The sequence below is a fragment of the Fusarium odoratissimum genome, assembly GCF_000260195.1.
Source record: "Fusarium odoratissimum NRRL 54006 unplaced genomic scaffold supercont1.27, whole genome shotgun sequence".
NCBI classification, from domain to species: Eukaryota; Fungi; Ascomycota; class Sordariomycetes; order Hypocreales; family Nectriaceae; genus Fusarium; species Fusarium odoratissimum.
This window is the reverse complement of record NW_022158711.1, coordinates 322,238-341,588: the sequence shown is the minus strand read 5'-3', so window position 1 is coordinate 341,588 and position 19,351 is coordinate 322,238. Positions and strand designations below refer to the sequence as shown.

At 50.1% G+C, this 19,351-nt stretch overlaps 8 protein-coding genes across 10 annotated transcripts; 3 read left to right on the top strand and 5 right to left on the bottom strand.

The window, feature by feature from the left end:
- Positions 1-1,594: 1,594 nt before the first annotated feature.
- On the top strand, positions 1,595-4,665 carry FOIG_12599 (murein transglycosylase). 2 transcript variants are annotated; one of them, XM_031213515.1, is made up of 3 exons: positions 1,595-2,558; positions 2,673-3,061; positions 3,108-4,665. In XM_031213515.1, exons 1-3 carry the CDS (start codon positions 2,203-2,205, stop codon positions 4,316-4,318), a joined length of 1,956 nt encoding a protein of 651 aa, XP_031056846.1. In that variant the 5' UTR covers positions 1,595-2,202; the 3' UTR covers positions 4,319-4,665. The 2 variants fall into 2 exon arrangements, with proteins under 2 accessions (XP_031056846.1, XP_031056845.1); XM_031213514.1 differs by having other exon boundaries at positions 1,595-3,061.
- On the bottom strand, positions 4,520-5,790 carry FOIG_12598 (uncharacterized protein; the record flags this gene model as incomplete). The annotated part of the gene is made up of 3 exons (XM_031213513.1): positions 4,520-4,622; positions 4,711-5,569; positions 5,618-5,790. The coding sequence occupies 2 exons, from the start codon at positions 5,788-5,790 to the stop codon at positions 4,945-4,947; spliced, it is 798 nt and encodes a 265-aa protein (XP_031056844.1). The 3' UTR covers positions 4,520-4,622; positions 4,711-4,944.
- Positions 5,791-6,694: 904 nt separating this feature from the next.
- Positions 6,695-8,298, bottom strand: FOIG_12597 (uncharacterized protein). The gene is made up of 3 exons (XM_031213512.1): positions 7,479-8,298; positions 7,192-7,429; positions 6,695-7,124 (listed from the first exon to the last, which is right to left on the bottom strand). Exons 1-3 carry the CDS (start codon positions 7,837-7,839, stop codon positions 6,866-6,868), a joined length of 858 nt encoding a protein of 285 aa, XP_031056843.1. The 5' UTR covers positions 7,840-8,298; the 3' UTR covers positions 6,695-6,865.
- A 529-nt stretch (positions 8,299-8,827) lies between these two features.
- On the top strand, positions 8,828-10,153 carry FOIG_12596 (uncharacterized protein). Its single transcript, XM_031213511.1, has 3 exons — positions 8,828-9,204; positions 9,261-9,589; positions 9,647-10,153. The coding sequence occupies exons 1-3, from the start codon at positions 9,066-9,068 to the stop codon at positions 9,878-9,880; spliced, it is 702 nt and encodes a 233-aa protein (XP_031056842.1). The 5' UTR covers positions 8,828-9,065; the 3' UTR covers positions 9,881-10,153.
- FOIG_12595 (uncharacterized protein) lies at positions 10,136-13,158 on the bottom strand. Its single transcript, XM_031213510.1, has 3 exons — positions 12,771-13,158; positions 11,231-12,716; positions 10,136-11,183 (listed from the first exon to the last, which is right to left on the bottom strand). Exons 1-3 carry the CDS (start codon positions 12,816-12,818, stop codon positions 10,405-10,407), a joined length of 2,313 nt encoding a protein of 770 aa, XP_031056841.1. The 5' UTR covers positions 12,819-13,158; the 3' UTR covers positions 10,136-10,404.
- A 592-nt stretch (positions 13,159-13,750) lies between these two features.
- Positions 13,751-16,061, top strand: FOIG_12594 (uncharacterized protein). 2 transcript variants are annotated; one of them, XM_031213508.1, is made up of 4 exons: positions 13,751-14,445; positions 14,493-14,532; positions 14,579-14,674; positions 14,722-16,061. In XM_031213508.1, exons 1-4 carry the CDS (start codon positions 14,295-14,297, stop codon positions 15,491-15,493), a joined length of 1,059 nt encoding a protein of 352 aa, XP_031056839.1. In that variant the 5' UTR covers positions 13,751-14,294; the 3' UTR covers positions 15,494-16,061. The 2 variants fall into 2 exon arrangements, with proteins under 2 accessions (XP_031056839.1, XP_031056840.1); XM_031213509.1 differs by having other exon boundaries at positions 13,751-14,532.
- Positions 16,062-16,133: 72 nt separating this feature from the next.
- Positions 16,134-16,511, bottom strand: FOIG_12593 (uncharacterized protein; the record flags this gene model as incomplete). The annotated part of the gene is made up of 1 exon (XM_031213507.1): positions 16,134-16,511. One exon carries the CDS (start codon positions 16,509-16,511, stop codon positions 16,134-16,136), a length of 378 nt encoding a protein of 125 aa, XP_031056838.1.
- A 477-nt stretch (positions 16,512-16,988) lies between these two features.
- On the bottom strand, positions 16,989-17,258 carry FOIG_12592 (uncharacterized protein; the record flags this gene model as incomplete). Its single annotated transcript, XM_031213506.1, has 1 exon — positions 16,989-17,258. The coding sequence occupies one exon, from the start codon at positions 17,256-17,258 to the stop codon at positions 16,989-16,991; it is 270 nt and encodes an 89-aa protein (XP_031056837.1).
- Positions 17,259-19,351: the final 2,093 nt, after the last annotated feature.

Genomic DNA, 19,351 nt, shown 5'->3' with positions numbered 1-19,351 from the left:
GGCCCCCCGGACGAAAAATATACATACATACATACATACAAGAACTCTCAAAACGCCCAAAGCGAAGCCAGTCAGCCAGTTCAAGCCCCTCAGTTGTCAAGGGATGCAATATTGAGTACTTTGACGTCAATGCAAGACATTTCTGTACTTTGTGCACATCTGGCTTGCGCCTTAATAAGGATGTACATATTGATCGTGTAACGTTCCACGACAGCCTCTCGTACTGAATCGCGACCAAGACGCAGCATCCGAAAGCAAGGGATTCCGTCAACAACCGGAGATGGCTTTTTACGAACCTCGGTCTCAGAAATAGGGGTCTCGACCTTAACATTCCTCAAAAGTCATTTCCTTTTTTTAAGCCTCAAGGGTCCACGGCTAATTCCATTTTCAGCCACCAGCGACCATTTTAAGTCACGAGCATATCACCAATTCAGCCTTAAAGCGACAGCTGCAATTTGCTGACAGGTCCGGCGCTGAGACTATTTAATTGTTAGGCGTCTTTCTGCTGACAGGGAGCCAGAATTGGTCTTAGTCAAATCTGGTGGGGTTTTGTCATAATCGTCAATGAGCAGCTAGCGAATTCTAAGCGGCTGAAGCACAGAGCTTTTGATCGACCAACAGTGTCGCATAAAAAGCCTCTCAGGCGAGGATCGCCGATAAACAAACAGTGTCGCACCAGGGAGACAAGTAAAACTGGGAAGAATACCGGGTCACAGAGGATCCTTTAATCTGCGAATTGTGGTACGTAAACAAAGATAACAAAAAGACCAGAGTTTTCTGTTAATTTTCTGTGATTAATTCTGCGAAAATAGCGCCTGGAAGCTGGTTAATATGATGGCGTGTTGGTGGTAGCTGTGCCGCTGGTGATTATGATGGTGATAAAATAATATTATGGCGACGCCACAAGTCGAGACCCATCAATCAATTGCGGCTGTCTTCTTGGCTGCATTCATCACCAGCCTCATGGCTTTCAGACATCTCAGTTTCTGTTTGTTTTGGTTGATCACTGGATAGTCACAGCTGAGTTCTCAGTGATTCTCATCGCCTCTCCCTTCTCTGTAACCCTGGAGGTTCCATGTTGATCGTCAATCGACAGGCTAAAGTCGCATTTTACAGGGGGCATATAATCAAGACCCAACTGTGCCATGTTCGTACAGGATTGACCCTCGTCGCTTGTTTGAGTTTTACGATGAGGCCATTGATCGCAAATTAAGAATTGATTGGGGGTTTACGTGGTCATTCCTGTATAATACGAAGGAGTGAGTTTGGGAATAAACAGCGATTAAACTAGAACAATGAAGTTCGACTTGGACTGAGAAAGCTTCCGAATATAGATCAAGGCTCTGAGGACGCGCAACGCACGCATCCATTATGGAAGATGGAGTCAGCTTGACCAAGTCAAGACAAGTTCAACCCCGTGTTGATGATCTCACACACCACTAGAGGATTTTCCAACCTCGTGTCTGCCGTTGCACCCGTCTTGAAGGAGGCTGTGCAATGATCCGTTTTTGAATGAACATTTGCAATTGTTATCGACTCTGATGTTGAACGTACAATATTAATGACATTTTTGTTAATTTGCAATACAATATCTCTCGTATTATCGACGTGGTAATGCTCTTGGCCTTGGTTCCAGAACATCTGCGTCACGGGTCCCGCCTTGGCCGGAATACTAGGGGCCGGTTGCCGGGGAGTCCAGGGCGGAACATCCGCTAAAATGGGAAATTCCAGGTTATCGGTCCGCATCCGGTGTGGCTACCTGCCCCCTCATTCGCTCCTTCCAACTGGGCCGTTACAGTTGCAGCAACGATTCATTGACTCTCTTGGGCTCTTTGTACTCTTGTCCTCGTCACTCCATCTTTTTTCCTCTCTTCAGCTCCGTCTCTCGCAATAACAAGGCAAAAAGAAAGATTCGGGTCGGTCGGTCTTTTTGTTCCACTCGCTCAACTTGTTTGTTCCTGTTCCTTGCGCTTCTGCAACTCTCTCGTTTCAACTGCAAATTATATCTCGCCGATTGATCCACCTTCTTCCAAGGTGATCCCCTTGAGGCGGCACGCCCGCTGCTGGCATCATCGATCCTCTTGGCACTGCCTGCTCTCGAGTTGTTGCAGCACCTTATCGCTATCTTTATCAGTGTCACTCTGCTTGAACCTGCCTGCTCCTCCGCCTGGATCCAGATTTAGTATCCAACCACTATCCACAATGCAGAACTACCACGGGGATCCCTACGAGAGCGAACCGCTCGACTCTCATAATCGCTACGATTCCTCTCCCCGAAGACCCATCCCTCCTCCCCATAGTTATTCACCTTCGGCTGCCCACTACGACGCTCCCCCGAGATCAAACCACCCAAGCGCACATCCCGATTCTTCATACAGCCGTGTTCAAGGTGGCTACGACGACTATTCTTCTCACGGTCGCCCAGTTTCGCCTTCGCCGTACGCAGGATCCGCTGGATACGACAGTCCTCGACGACCATCGCCTCAACAAAACGACCACGGTTATTACGGCAACCAAGGCTATAATAACTACGGAGGTGGCGGCGGCGGACACATGGGGTATGATCACCCAAACTCCCATACAACACCGGGCGCAGACAATTTTGGAATGTCTGCATCTGGTGGTATGGCAGGAATTGCTGTTAACGTTGCTGACCGTAATCCTCGCTATAGCGGCATAGGCGCAATGGAACACTCCAACTTGCCCCCGCCTCCGTCGCGGACTCAGCAAAACCCGTACGGCGGAAACGGAGGCTACGGTCACGGTTACGATTCGCCTCGTGGGCCACCATCGGCAGCGACATCTCACTTCAACGGTAGCGATCCCTACATCGATAACCCATACCCCGGATATACGAATTCGCGGCACGGCAGCGACAATCTCGGCGTAGTGAATCCTAATGAGATCGTTGACGATGGAGACGACGGACTTGTGTATGGAAAGAGCCAAAGGAACTCAATGCTTAGCCTTTCCAATTCCGACCGCGCGAAGAGGGGTGCTTCTGCAACCGCTGCTGCGGTTGGAGGTGGTGCGGCTGCTGGCGGCCTTTTGGGTGGACGAGGTCAGTATTCGTCTGCCAAGTGTGCGCATTCGCTAATTAGGTACAGGCGGAAGCTACGAGATGAATGGGGCACGGGAAAAGCCTTACGGTTATGGCTCAGACGATAAGGACACTGGGAGGAGTAAGAGGTGCAAGTGGCTCATCATCGTCGTTGTGTTCCTCGTCATCGTTGGCGCTATTGTCGGTGGTGTCGTTGGTAGCATGGTGAATAATGGCAAGAAAGACGACAGCACAGCGAGTTCGGGAGAGTCAGCTAAGGACGACACGAAGAAGAACGGCGATCTTGGCAAAAACAGTGCCGAGATCAAGGATCTTCTCAACAATCCCGACCTCCACAGAGTCTTTTCTGGCATGGACTACACCCCTCTCAACTCGCAGTATCCCGACTGTATGCATAACCCACCTTCTCAGAACAACATCACTCGCGACGTCGCCGTGTTGGGTCAGCTTACCAACAAGATTCGACTGTACGGAACCGATTGCAACCAGACGCAGATGTTGATTCATGCTCTCGACCGATTGGAACTCAAGGATACCAAGATCTGGATGGGTGTTTGGCTTGACAAGAACGAGACAACCAACGATCGACAGATGGCACAAATGTGGGACATCCTGGATGAGTATGGTGATGCTCCTTTTGAGGGCATCATCATTGCCAACGAAATTCTCTTCCGTGAGGAGATGAACATCACCACATTGGCCAAGATCTTGGACGACACCCGCACGAAGCTCGACAAGAAGGGCCTCAAGCTCCCTGTTGCTACCTCCGATTTGGGCGACGACTGGACATCTGAGCTTGCTACGGACAGTGACTATATCATGGCCAACATCCATCCCTTCTTCGCCGGAGTTGAGGCATCCGAGGCTGCCGCTTGGACTTCCAACTTCTGGAAGACCAACAACGGAGATTTCTGGAAGACGGACACGAAGAAGAACATCATTTCGGAAACAGGCTGGCCTACCGGAGGTGGCACCAACTGTGGCTCAGCCGCAACATGTACCAAAGGATCAGTTGCTGGTATTGACGAGCTCAACACCTTCATGGATGATTGGGTTTGCCAGTCTCTCAAGAACGGTACCAACTACTTCTGGTTTGAGGCATTTGACGAGCCTTGGAAGGAGAGGTACAACACCAAGGGCAAGAACTGGGAGGACAAGTGGGGTCTGTTGACAGCGGATCGTGAGCTCAAGAAGGGAGTCAAGATTCCCGACTGCGACGGCAAGACGATCCAGGACTACAGCATGTTTTCTTCATAAATGACTCGATGCATTCACGACATTGCTCAGCGACGATTGATGTCTGAGTTTATGTCAGCTCTGCGGATGCGAGGGCATGTATTGGATATAACCATCATCACCTCAACACTCAGCATTTAATGTCTTATCACGGACCGGAGTTACGGAGTATTAGGGAAAACAGGTAAAATGTTATGCCCTTTGTATGTTTTTTTTTTGTTTCAGATACGCCTGGCACGATTGCTTTTTTGTAGACGATGGAAATATTAGGCTGGCTTATTGTAACGATTCGCCTTGCGAGAGTATATAGTTGATGGAGGAACGGCTAGGACAAACAATATAGGTATTGGCTCAACGATTGATGCGCGGCACATGAATTGATCCGTGATGTGAAATATTGATCGTTGATGTACCTGATTAATGGGTATCTTGCCCGAAGGCGCTGCATATTCGTGTCGTCGTCAGTCGTTACAAGCTATATGGCCAAGCAAGATGTATATACCGTGCTTCAATGCGCCCGTCCCAAGCATTCATACCAAGCAATCGCCCAAGTTTTTTTCCCCAGCAACTATCGCATCAACCACCCTCATGAAAACTCATCATCTCCTTCTCCCATCGCAAGCCTGGCTCCATCCTCCATCCAAGGCTCAATTCCCAGGCTGATACGTCCCCTCCCCTTCCTCATCCCTTCCCTGCGTCTGACTTCTAGGCGTGAGAGGTCTAGGGTGCGAATAGGCGACGGCAGAAAAACCCTCGATCCCCTCAATGGGGCAGTGGAACATGCCTGGAGGAACAGATGCGGCCTTGCTCATGTCGGCGTTCGTCATGCCTATCGTCCCAGCCTTCCACATGTCGCGCTCCTGCGTGAACTTGTCGAGTTTGTTTTCGAGAGCGGCGATTCTTCTAGCGTACTCGCGGAGGGTGTTGATGACCTTGTCCATGTCTTCTCGCAGTTCTTCGGTACTGTTTGGGATGGAGAAGTCAAAGTCTGGGGGGGAGACGCGAGCTTGGGGCTGCTGGATTGCGTGGAGCGGTGCCTGGGTGACATTGTATGCAGCCGGATTGCCATTGAAGGTACTTGGGTTAGCAGGATACGCATCCTGCGGCGCATTGAACGCAGGCCCGCTGCTCATATACGGCATCGGATTCGGCGAAGGGGTTGGAACGCCCATACGGGCAGTCGCGAGAAGACGGCCGGTGACTTCTCGCTGAAGATGAAGGCTCACCATGGCGGAGATGTCAGTTCCGCACGGGGCCTTGCCGACCTTTTGTCTACCAATCGTCAGTCTTAGTCAATTGCAACTGAGGAGAGACGGTTACCTCTTCAGCATGATAGAATCGCATGCATCTTCGAGAAGCGAACGCTTGAGTCTGTCGTCGGCGTAGATGTACTCATGCTTGCGAGTTGCTCGATCACAGACCTGCCATAGTGCTTGATACTCTGCTTCGCGGGCTGCTCTGTCTGGCTTTGCCTCTGGGGATGAAGACGCCATAGTGATTGAGCTTCAATGGTAGATTGAGCTATTGGTCTAAAATTGTAGAGTCTTTGTTGCAGGTTTGATGTAATTGACTGAGTTTTGTGAGTTGGATAAAGGATGACAAGAAGAGACGGAATTTATAAGAGGGAGATTGAAGAGGCTGTGAATCACTGCGCGATGCGTACTTAGACGGGGTTTCTAAAAGAGAGAGAATTGCTTAGGAGAGGTCATGGCGGGTTAGAGGATAAGAGGGAAGTTTTGAGGAGAGGAAGGAAAGGATTGAGAAATTGGGTAAAGGTTAGTGGAGATGAGGATGGATGAGGAGGATGTTAGAGGACTTTTGGCAGTGAATTGAAGATATGTGATAGAGTGAGATGAACTTGACAAAGAGAGGAACTGGATAGACTTACTGGAAAGCTCAAGGTCTTCGAAGTGAAGGTGCGCGACGATGTTGGTAGTGGTCAAGTTGGAGATGTTGATCTTGAGGATGATGGCCTTGGTGAGGAAGAAGGTTTGAGTTGGAGTAGATGAAGAAGAGAACTGAAATGGTAAAGAAGAGCCTTCAGAGTCCAGAGGCAAAGGATCGCGACCACAGAATTGAAGCGCGAGGACAAGTTATGAAAGTGTTTACCAGAGGTTGATGATGCTGGAAGAGGTTAGAAGAGAGGGTGAAGGTCGTGAAGTGAGGATGAACGATTGAGCCGAAATAGATGAAGTAGAGGAATGGAAAGATAAAGAAGAGCCTTAAAAGTCCAGAAGAAAAGGACTGCGACAACAGAATTGAAGAGTGAATGCCCGCTACAGAGATGGCTGTTGGGATTGACTCGATGTTGGATGAGGTTAGAAGAGAAGGCGAAGATCATGCATGACAAGAGGCCGAGGGAAGATCAAAGAGACTGGAAACATTGGACATCAAAACGTGACATTGAATTACTCAAGGAGAGCATGTCTAAAGGAATTGAGCATGAGAGGAGAAGCCCATCAGTGAGTGCAGCGCACAGTCTTCGCAGCCACCAGCAACTGAAGCCCAAGATGCAGACCATCGGCACACTCAAACGAACACTCGTCAATTAGCAATTACTAACAACGATTAATTAATAGTGGTAGCCTCAAGCTTCTTCACCAATTCCTCTTCCTCATCACTCTCCTTCTTCTCCTCCCCATTCTCAATCTCAACCTCCTCAATCACAATCCCCTTCCCTTTGGCTTCACCCTCCTCCTCACTCTTCGGCTTCCAGTAAATACTCGTCGTCGAAAACGCACAATCCAGTCTCTCCTGCGGAAAGTCACAGCGTTCGTATGCCTTGTGCATTCTCTCCACGTTCTCGATATGCTCGTCTGCAAAGATACTGTTCCCAATTAGCACCAACCCATCACCCTCACCGAGCGCAACATCAACTCCAGGGCATAACTTACTCTCCCCAATCTTCCCAGCCAGTCCCAACAAACAGCGCAGGAAGTTCACCCTTTAGCGCATCGTTGTACACAGGTCTGTAAAGATGAACGCCAAAGAAGAGCGTCTTCTCATCGACCATCTGCGTACCCTTCGGATCATCAAGAACGGTGTGGCCGATATTCCCGAGAAACTTTTTGTCGGAGGCGTTGAAGGCTGGGTCCTGGAAGAATGTCTCAATCTTTCCACTCGTAATTTTCTCTGCCCAAATCAGTCCCGTTCATGTACAATCTGATGAGAGTAGACGTACCCAGTTCGTCAACCATGATCTCAAAAGCCGCAAGTTGCGCAAACGTTGATCTCTTGCCATCCAGATTAAGCCCGTCATTCGGATCAAATGTCCCAACACCCAAATGAACCGCCTTATCAATCTCTGTCAAATGCGACGCCTTCGCCGTGACAAGTTCACGAAGACGAGGACAAGAGTACGCTTCCTCCTCCCATCTCTTGCGATGCTGCTTATAATCCTTCTCCAAATCCTCCGGACTCCTAAGACCTTCCGTCTGAGGCTTCGCGTGTCTCGATGAGTGAGATTCGGTATTGATTCGTCTGTTCTTGCGTCCCTTGCGCACGACTCTCGTCCATTCTGAAGAATCCTGTGATGAAGACATTGTGAAGCTAAATATTGAACGTGAAGCCAAAGCCAATGTGCATAAAACAAAATTAGCAGAAAGTGGAGTGAGATGATGAATCAATTGATACGATCGTGTAAAAGGTGGGGAATAATGGTGAGATGTTCACTTATAGTGAGTCTCTCAGTGAAGATTGTCGTGAAGATTGAGATTTCGATACTCCACAGGGCTCGGTGAGCGTCGGTGAAGACAAGGTGAGTTTTAAGATCTTAGTGGCGTTTTGAGTTCAATGTTTAAAAACGATGGAGAATAAAACCCCGACTGGTCTGTCTCTGCCCAAATTATATAGCCCAGCGACGACATGATTGCTCGTTCTGTGAAATATTTGTTATTATCGTCACGCTGTGGCTTGCCATGTCACAAATTGAAGACATCCGTAGGGCGCATGATTGAAGAACCCATGGTCCAACAAGCACAAGTTAAACCCTCTCTCGCCGAAAATGCAACGATAGCACAGAGCACAAAGGGACAGCCAATCACAAGCCGTACTGATAAGAGCATCAGCTTACGGTAGTGTCTGCGTCTGTGCTTGCCTAGCTTGTGTGTCTCTGGTGATGGATGTGACCATCTTGGCGTCTACGCGGCACCCAAGCCCCGAGCCTCAAACTATCACCAAAGCCATCATCAGATCAAACCGCGGCTACGAATCGTTCATCGGCTCTCCTGATCCGATCTTTCCATGAAGTGAGTCGACCTCTCCAGTCTCTACCGTCCCTTTTTGCAGTCTTCATTAACCGGCATATCCCATCACCAACCCCCGCCCCTCTACCCCATCGACTCTAATATCTCATTGGCTCACCTCTGAGATAAGTCTAGCGCCAGCGCTTAAAACATCTCCAGTCACAGCCCAGAAACGCCCTGTAGCCCTGTAAATCACTCATCCCGCTGATCCCATTGGCCGTGTGTTCCCGTTCTGCAGCAGGGGTCACACCCTCCAAGATGCATCGTCAACGGCCTCTTACTGGGCCATCACATCCAATGTTGAGCTGGGCGGCTGCAAAGATGGCCACCCAGCGCAGTGCCTTAAGACCAGAACTCGCGGCCTCCTCTTCATCTTCCTTTTTCTCCGAAGAAGCTCTTGTTATATCATAGTCGTTGGTTCGTGAAATTTTTAAATGTTCGAGGCTGAGCCTTGTTCTTGTTCTTTGTCTGTTTGCTAGAGAGTATCACCCAATACTACGAGATAAACCACACAAACCGCAATCATGAGGACGTCAGCATTCATCTCGGTCCTCCTCGCGACAATCGTGTCAGCACACAGCGTGATTACCTATCCCGGCTGGCGAGGAAACAACCTCATAACCAACGCAACATTTCCCTACGGCATGCAATGGATCTACCCATGTACGTCCCCCTCTACTCTCTCACCTCTCCTCAGCGACACCAATTAACATCATCAGGCGGCGGTCACAATGTCACGACAAACAGAACATACTGGCCCACAAGAGGCGGCGCTGTCGCATTCCAGCCCGGCTGGTTCCGTGGCCACGAGACAGCCTTCGCCTACGTCAACATGGGCTTTGGCGACGACGGTCCTGACGGCGGCCCAGCGAACATGACACAGCCCGTCGTCCCCATGTTCCAGATCCTCGGTCCCACCAACAATCCCTTCCCCGGAACCATCTGTCTCCCTCAGGTGCCTCTGCCCAAGAACACCACCGTAAAGGCAGGCGACAAGGCTACAATCCAAGTTGTAGAACTCGCCGTTCACGGTGCAGCTCTGTACTCTGTACGTCCTCTATCCCCCGAAATTTGTATTGAAGGAAAGGTTGATTAACATGTGTAGTGCGTCGACATCATCTTCGCAGAGCCAGGAGACAAGAGAATCGCCGAAGTTAACGAGACAAACTGCTTCAACTCCACCGACATCGGCTTCGCAGAGATCTACACCATCACGACCAAGCAATCGGGCTCCGACGCCTACGTTAGCGAATCCGGCGCGACACGAACCCTGCGCCAGCTGAACATGGCAGGCTGGCTACCGCTCGTGGCAGCGGGTGCATATGCCCTGTTTGCGTGATTGACGAGACCGATATGAAAGAAAATTGTACAAAGCATAATGACTGGCGTTTTTACGGGCGGGGAACTTTGGCATATCCCTGGGTTTTATTGTTTATATCCCTTCATTTATTTTTATAATGTTGCGGCTGTCCTGAGGGGACTGAGATATCGCACGTGGTGTGTTGTTGGAGGAGCTTTATCTGCTTCATTCATTTGAGACACCGCGTAGGATGAGAATCTACGACTATTCAAGTTCATAAACCACGCTATTGATGTGATAAATTGTCGTGAGAATGAGATGCTAGAGTCTTGAAGTGAGATGAAATGAGACGATGGCTCACGATTGAGATCAATTGACAGACGCCTCTCACAACGCCACAGACATCACGATCACCACAAAGCCATTGCGTATCAATCTATCGCATTCGTCTACCACTAATTCTATGTGTTTCTCTTCTAATTCCGTACATCCGCCGTTCCACGTCAAGCAGAACCCGTCTTGGCGCTGTATCTGCCTGCATACCCGTCACCATCATATCACATTCACGGAGCGACCTTAGCGCACTCGGCCGCGACAGACTTGACACGCTCCTCAGAGCTTCGTCCAACAGCACTCTGGATCCACCCCTTGATACCGAGATTAGCCGCCTCCGCCTTTGATGCGGAGAGCAATGTGCCGAGCGCCACTAGGGCGCGGTATAGAACCTCTGAGTCTGTTTGACCATCACGGGAGAGGATCGTGCCGAGAAGGATAGCGAGACGGCGACGCTGATCGGGTGTGAGGAGGCGCTCGCGATGGACGAGCACTGAGAGGTTGACTGCTGCGGTTGTAGCAGCGATGAGGACGTTGCGATTGAACGGCCCGATGGGTTCCGAGGACACACCAACGATACGCTCCAGGAACGAAATGGCCTCGTCCGATTGAGCACTAACAATCGAGCGGCCATTCGCGGTGGAGAAGATGTTGGCGAGGGTACGTAGACCCATCATGGCAGCGTTCTCGTTGGGAGTTTCGCCCTGGGGTAGAGAGGACGCGAAAGCAATGTCGAGAAGGGAGCCAACGGTAGGGTCAGAGAATTGAGCGACGAGAGGGTACTTCGCGACACAACGAAGGAGATCAAGACCGGCGAGACGGTCAGAGTAGGGCCATTGTGTAAGGATGCGGACGAGAAGAGGCAGGGCTGTTTGGGGAACGGGTTTGTTAGACTCAAGCGCGGCGCGCAGTTCCGACAGCACAGATTCATCGGATGGGTTCAAAGCGGCATCTTTGCGACCCGATGAGATCATGTTCTTGTTGACGGTCAAGATTTTGTTGAAGATTGCTGGTGTTGTCAGTAATTGAGCAAAAGCAGAGGTACAGACCTCTTACCTTCGTATTTGGCTGCTGTAATGCTGAGATAGTCCTTCTGGGGGAGCACCTTGGGCTGGGTGTTCTCACCAGGTCGGTATCGTGACTCGGTACCAAGAGGATCAGGCCCGCTGGCCTCTGAAGTTTGACCAAGAGTAGCTCCCTTGGTATTTTCGGTGATGAAGTTGGCCACATTGTCAAGATACGAGAGCGGTAGCTCATTGTCGCCCAAGAACTTGGTGGCTCGCTCGTAAGGGTTCTCAGAGAGGTTGTAAGGAAGCTTCAGAGGAGGCTTGCCATCCTCAATATCGACATCAAAGACGTAGTCATACATCTTTCCTTGATACTCAACCTTCTTACCAGTGCTGGCGACAGCATCAACGACTGTACCAACATTGACCCATTGCTGTTGGCTCACTGACCACGTATGAGCAGTGACATTGCCATTATCCTCCTTGATCATCTGAACCTGTCCCTCCTTGGTACCCGCCTTGCTGGTAAGGAACTCCGGACCAGGAAGCTTCTCCTTGTTGACACCCCCGACCTGTTGCTGAGGGATCGATGAAGCCTTGACAGACTCTTCAAACTCCTTGAGTGTCGCTTCATCGGCAGTACGGTCGGGGCTTCGTGTAAAGACGCGGGCAATACTATCACTGGCACCCGTAACGATGTCGCCGGTCTCGGGGTTCGCAGCGACTGTCCATACCGAAATGGCGGGATGTGTGATTGTCTGTACACACTCGGTACCCTTCCATATCCTGACGGTACGATCCTCTCCCGAACTAACCAGCTCACCTGTCGGGAGACTGGCCAAACTGTAGACAAAGCTTTCGTGTCCATGCAGCTCGGCGACTTGTTGGCCATTCAGCTTCCACAGGCGGATTGTTCCGTCGTTGCTTGCGCTCGCAATGTCTGCACCACTGGGATGACCGTTGGGTACACGACAGAGAGCGCGGACAACATCAGGTGTGTAGATGGTAGAGCTTGGCGACACCTCACCAGCGGTAGACTGCCGCAGGTCAAAGATACGAATGCTCTTGTCGGCGCAACCAGTCACTACTGTGTGCTCATCAAATGCAACAACGCTCCAGACCGCCATGCTTTCGTGGCCGCTCAACGAGAGCTCTGTTTCCCATTTCTCAGGGCTCCATACCCGCGCCTGACCATCCCAGCCACCTGATACCAAGTATTTGCCGTCGGGTGAGACGTCGAGCGTGCAAACGTTGTGAGAATGACCGATCAAGAGACGTTCGGCGTTATCGGAGCTGGAAGCTTTGGGGGACTTGACTTCGATGATGGTATCCTTGCCACCAGAGACAACATAGCCGTCTGGGTGCTCACTGGACGGAGGAAAGAAGGAGATCGAGTTGACGTATTCGGAGCCACGGCTGACCAGGGTTGCGTCGAAGTTCGGGGGAGATGCTTGGGTGCGGCGCCATATGCGGACGCTGCAATCGCGGGAGGCGGTTAAGACGGTATCGGGAGAGGGGAAGGTTGCGGCTCGAACCTATCGATCCGTTAGTGTTTCGAGATGCAGAGAACGTCGCCTAATAATGCCTACATCGGATTCGTGCCCGACCAATTGCGCCGACAGCTTGAAGTCGGTCATTTTTCTGGAGGTTGGTTTGATGGACGTATGATGAGAGGACGTGACACTGCTGAATGCAGTGGAGGGGGGAGCTTGATGAATGACTGGACAATGATGCAACTGGGTCAAGAAAGAGAACGGCTTGCTATCTCTCCAAACAAGGGTAACGCCAACGACAAAAAATCTGAATCACAGGAATATGGAAGAGGTTGTATCGTCAAAAAGTCATCAAAGGAACTGGAGAAACGTGACAAATCGTAGAGTTGATCGTTGGTCAGTAATGGAAGCTGATCGATTGATTGCCCCTTCCCGTCGGATCTGTCCCGTCCAGCTTAAGCCACAATGCGTCACTAAGCACCAGCCACCTCCACTTGGCCGGGCATATCGCTCGGGCTTAGATGTCGTGAACGATCCGGGCCTAGGGGAGGCAATAAAACTCCAGACTTTAATTCTGGACGAAAAAAAGAATTTAGGCAGGATTTAGGTAAATTGGTCTAAATCCAGGGGTCTCTTAACTCTCTTTCATGGGTTTATTTTGGCAACCTCCTCCGCAGTCTGAAGTTTTATTGTTCCCTCGGGCGGGCATTATTGCTTCGCATTTAAGCATACCTTGGGTAGGCTAAAATTAGAATACTGCATATATCATAAGTCATTGTTCTACCTTCATGGTGATACTGCTTTAGTAAGAGTTGGGCAGAAATAGCTGTTGAGAAGACTCAGGAGAGTGCAGTATATATCTTGCGTGGGATTCCGGTCCTTTTCTCAACGCTGTACGCTGAACCAAAAGAAGCCTTACACACTTAGACACCGTAAAACACCTCTTTATCTGTCTCACAAATAATTCCTTGTCCTGTATCATCAATGTCTTTGTCTCTTAAGTCGAGTCAAGATATTGTAGCCCCCAAGTGTACCCCGCTTTGTGGCGGTGCCCACCGGAAAGAAGGACCCCATCGTGTAACCCCGCTGCTCAAGTCGGGCAAGCGTGGCCCTGTCATTTTGAATGCGCGCCGCCGTTTCCTTCCCTGTCCAACCTGTTTCGTCCTGCCGTCTTCGCAAATATTTGGCAAATTCATCACCGCCCTCCTTTCCTCTCTCTCTCTCCTCTCCTTTCTCTTCTCAAGGGGGTTCGCTTTGGGGGCAATATTCACGCTTCTTGACCTCACGACACGACCCGATACAATCACGACCTTAACGTTCCGATTCTCCATCTCTTTCCTTCAAGTTTTGGGCTCGTCATTGTCATTTGCTCGAGAAAGACGCTCCACACTTCTGCGACGACACGCGACAAGCTCTGCCACGAGTCACGATCCAAACCACTCTTAACGACGCATACGACTGTTACGGCCTCTCTCATTTTCCAATTTTGACATCCTCGATTAATATCGGGTATCTCGCTACTCTCTAGACCGACATCGAATACTACAGCTGGCCGCAATTGGCTAGATTCCCATCAACGAACCGATTCCCCGCTCGTCTTCGCTTCTCTATTCTGTCGCAATGGCTTCCGAACCTCGACAATACCATCCTCTGACCTGCCACGGTCATTCTCGACCTGTTCCTCATATCGCCTTCTCTGCCTTTGAGAAGGAAAATGAGAAGGAAATTGAGAAGAAGACCGACAGCTTCTTTCTGATCTCGGCCTGCAAAGGTGCGGCAATGTCTTGTCTCAACAGAGCGCATATTGACATGATATAGATGGCAACCCTATGCTTCGAAACGGTATGACCGGCGACTGGTAGGTCACTGTCAACTGGATCTAGTAGCTCCTCTGACTTGCATAGGATTGGCACTTTTATCGGTCACAAGGGTGCTGTTTGGCAAGCTAGACTGAGCCCTGATACCTGCAGCGCAGCGACTGCATCGGCCGATTTCACAGCGTGAGTATTCTCCGTCACAAAACCCAGCTCCGCTGACATTTGCACAGCAAAATTTGGGACACCTACTCCGGCGAGTTGCTCTATACGCTGCAACACGATCACATTGTCCGTGCCATTGCCTACCCTCCCGACAACTCGGATCTTATCGCGACCGGTGGTTTCGAGAAGAAGCTGCGCATCTTTGATCTCTCGGAGCTGTCTTCTACTGGGTCCCCTGCTACAATCCCCGCCTCCGCTGGCTTCGAGATCGGCGAAGGTGTTCATACTGGTTCGATCAAGTTCATTTGCTGGACCCAGGACCCTAACATCGTCGTGACCGCATCCGACAAGACAATCCGATGGCTCGACCTGCCTAGCCGGGCCTGTATCCGACACGAAGTTCTTGATGGAGACATCAAGTCTTGCGAGATGGTGTCACTGGATCCCCAGTATGCTTCCCCTACCGACATTGGCGGCGGATTGCCAGTTCTCGCTGTTGCTGCTGGAAAGACGGCGTACTTTTGGGGTGGCCGCAATGCTATGGATGAGCTCAAGCGCTTTCCTCTGAGCTACACTATCGCTAGTGTTGCGCTCGACCTCAAGGGTCGTAAGCTAGTTGTCGGTGAGGAGCCCGGCACGTGGGCCAAGGTTATCCGATACGACGATGGAAAGGAACTCGATGTACACAAAGGACATCACGGACCTATCTGGTCAATTGCATTCTCGCCTGATGGCAAGATGTATGCCACAGGATCGGAGGATGGTACCATCAAGCTTTGGAAGAATTGTGAGGGCTTCTACGGGCTCTGGCGCGGAGGCGGAGAGAAAGTTGCAGAATAGGAACGCAGACTGATCTCTACATCCATGGACAATTCGGAGGCTGATGCTAAGTCCGAGTCCTCGTCTACTACAAAGGGTAGTAAGCGTGACATGGCCAGTCGCGCGAGTCTTGGACGCTCATTCAGAACCGAGAGCAGCGAGCACTCACACCGAACAGGCAGCCCTCTTGGCTACCTGTTCAACCATCACTGGTGATTAGCTGTTTAATGGGGAGCTTGTTGACAGATGTTATACGCATTTTGAAGGGAGATTGAGAAGTTTTCTATGTTAGACACGACACAGTTTAGTGGAGATGGCCTCAGAGGCCGATGATGAGGGCAACAGATTAAATACCTATCTACAGACGCTTTAATACAATAGTGTACTATCAGCCGACTAGCTATCCAGTCCGTCCAGTCAATCTCAATGCCATCATTTCACCTCACTCTAGTCCCATTGTCCAAGTAGGCTATCTACTCTCTTTCTATCTATAGAAAGTTCATCCAGTCTACCTAGCCACAGTTAGTCAGTCTCTATTCTACGACCAAGATCCCAATTCAGGGGGCGCATACTTAGCATTGCCCAAAAGACCTCACCAAGAGAAAAAGCTCATTCACAAATCGTGTACAACTTTTACTTCTGCAGCTTACGAGGGACACATCTACTTCGCGGTACGCATCTTGGCCTCACGCAGAGCAAGGCGGTCGGCCACCACGACCTGACGGTCGAATTCGTACTGGTAAGTACGTTCATAGTGCGACTGGCGGTCTCCGTTGCCGTCCTTGAACTCTCCGAGCATGCTGCGCGACTTCACAACGACAGTCCATGGGTCGTCCTTGATGGTGGGGATGAGTTCCCAAGGCTCGGTGGCGTCCTCAGGGTGGATGACTGTGCTCTCCTTCAGGTCACGGTCCTTTTCTTCGTCGGAGGGGCCCTTGATCAGGGTGGTCACCTTCTTGACCAGCATGGAGAACATGCTGGGCTTTGTGCACTCCGCGGGCCACTTGAAGGATGGATCAGATGGCATCTGCATTCCCATGATGGCGGTTGAGTCGGTAGGTTGGTGTGTTGGTGTGTTTGGTGTTGTCGTAGCCGAAGAGTCCTAGGACAGTGAAGAAGGCTGTTGCGTCCAAGTTTAGATGTGTAGGTTAGTGTTTGGTGATGTCTGTAGCCGGGGAGTCCTGGGGATAGCGTAGAAGGTTGTCGTGTAAGGCGTCCAAAGTTGGGTGAGTAGTCGGTGTTGGTAGGTTGGTGTTGATGGTTGTTGATCTCAAGGAGTCCGGATGGAAGTGATGTCGAGGATGACTGAAGGAAAGAAATGAGAGTTGAATTTGGCCAGAGACATCGAGAATATATACGCTCAATCTCGAGGCGATGGCTGCTTCGTCGCGAGATCTCTTGTTCTACTGGCACTGGCGAGTTTCGTCGAACAGCCAGCATATCTCTCTGTCCCTACCAGTCCATTCGCCTGCGCAACTGGCAATCTCAGTGGCAGCACAGTCGCCAAGCTGGCAGCCTAATTCATCCACCGTCGCGAATACAGGAGATCCTCCTGTTCGCGCGCATTCATCTCGAGTTCCTCTCTCGAAGTGCGATTGTCGTCGCTGTTCGCGAGATCACCATCGAGTTCATCATGATCAACGAAATCCCACTCTTCACCGGTCTCTGCATCTGTAATAGTGATGTTGGGGTTGCTACAGAGTTGGTACTTGGGCTTCTGCTCCTTGAGATGCTGCTTGGGGGTCTTGGAGAAGGTTGACCAGAGGGTGTTTTTGAGGCTGGACATCACGGGGGAGGCTTGCTTGGTGGCCTTGCGGCTGGCTTTGGAGGGGGAGGTGAGAGTAAAAATGATTGCGATGGTGTCTTGTTACCGAGTTACTGGAAGTTGTTGATGTTGATGGTGGTGCTGGTTTGGCAATCAAGACACTCGTCGCAGTATGCTCGGGGCACAAACAGAAGCCCAGGAGGCGGAATAGAGTTGACGAGAGAAAGTAGCGATTGCATAGTAATTGAATGGCAAGTGTTGTGTATTTATTGCAGGTATTGAGAGTGAATCAGCGTCCTTGGCCATTGTTCCCGATCAGTTCGCTGATCCGAGCGGCTTGTGTGTGAGCAGTGGCAACCGCCGCAGATGAATTGGCAGGCTAGAGAGCTCTATTATTAGTGTAACAAGAGTCAGGAAACCAATTGGAACCTCCGAGAGAATGTTAGATGAGCTTTTGATGACAATGGTGGTTGAGGGCGGCTGTTCCATGACCTCAGTTTTCTCGCAACAGAACAATGGAAACAAATCGCGCATGCTTTGACATACTCTAGTAAGCCGATTGATATAGGATATTGCGAAGTTCAGGTCTAAAGAGCTTTCGTTGGCCGCCAGCAATGGAGTGGCTCGATGGTGTTGATTGGCGACTGACCAGCGGAACGAGAGCAGCGACATCACAACAAAGCATTTCTTAAGACCAATTCACTCTAACGAGCCTCAATAGATATAATAGAGATCCTGCGATTGTACGCCGAACAGTTTGTCTCCATATCTTTGATGTTGAGGATGGCAGTCTTGGACTCTCACAGCATCAGAGAGTCTTACGGCGGACCTCAGCTTGCTGCAACAGAACATCGGAGATGAGTCGCATTTCTTTAGACAAGACCTAATGGGCCGGGAGATATAGGATATGGTGAGTACCAAGTCAAAAGAACTTTCGTTTATCATATGTGATATGGTGTCTCGACGATGAAGGCTGGCGATTGACGATTATGCAGCAGAACAGCGAGCGAGGACACCACAACAAGCGCCCCAATTGGGCTGTCTCACTTTATTGACCTTGAGAGATATTAAAATGAGCCCTTATATGAATACGGGACAACTAATCTCATTATCCTTGATGCTGGGGACGGCTGTGTTGACCAATCTCGCGGCATCAGTGAGAATGTTGTCGCGGACCTCAGCTTGCTACCACAGAACATTGAGGACGAGTTGAACTTTCCTACACATGCTGTAGTGGCCAGAGAGACACGCCTTAGTACAAAAGTTAAGCCAATAAAGCTTTCGTTCGGATAGGTAATGTCTCGACGGTGATGGTCGACAACCGACGATTGCGCACCTGACGACGAGCCGAGACACCACAACAGACGTTTCAATTGACTAATCTGACTTCAGTGAGCACTGATACACATAAGAGGCATCCATTAATCGGTGGCAGGGAAGTTAATCTCAACATATTTGATGTTGGAGCCTTGAGACACGGTGACTGAGAGTCTTGATCAGTCTCGCGACATCAGCGAGATGAACATAGCAATTCCTGGCAACAGAACAATTGATATGATCTGTACTACCTCGACACATAATACAATCTGTCAGGCGATACTTTAAATTGTAGCAGTCAAGAAATAGAGCCTTTATTCGCTATTATTCGATATGGTGCCTTGCTAGTCACGATTAAGGATTGCGTACAGAACGACGAGCGACGACAACAAAACATGGCGCCCAATGGACTGTACTCACTTCAATGAGTTTTAACATACATAAAATTGATCCCCTAATCATTAAATGAGCATTTAATCTCAATTGATTTGATGTTGGGGTCGTTGGGCGTGGTAATGGCAGTCTTCGGCCAGTTCCATAACGTCACTAAGAATGGATCGTGGAACTCAGCGCGGAAAGGGTAGAATAACAATATAGATGAGTCACGATCCCTCAGACATACTCTATTAAGCCGTGAGATACAGAATATTACTAAAGCTGGGCCAATAGAGCTTGTATTCGGCATGGGTAGATATGCTGCTTCGATGGTCGATTGGCGACTGTGTACAGAACGACATCACAAGAAGGCGTCCAATTGAATAAGCTCATTATAGTGAGTCTTCGCACATCCAAACTGA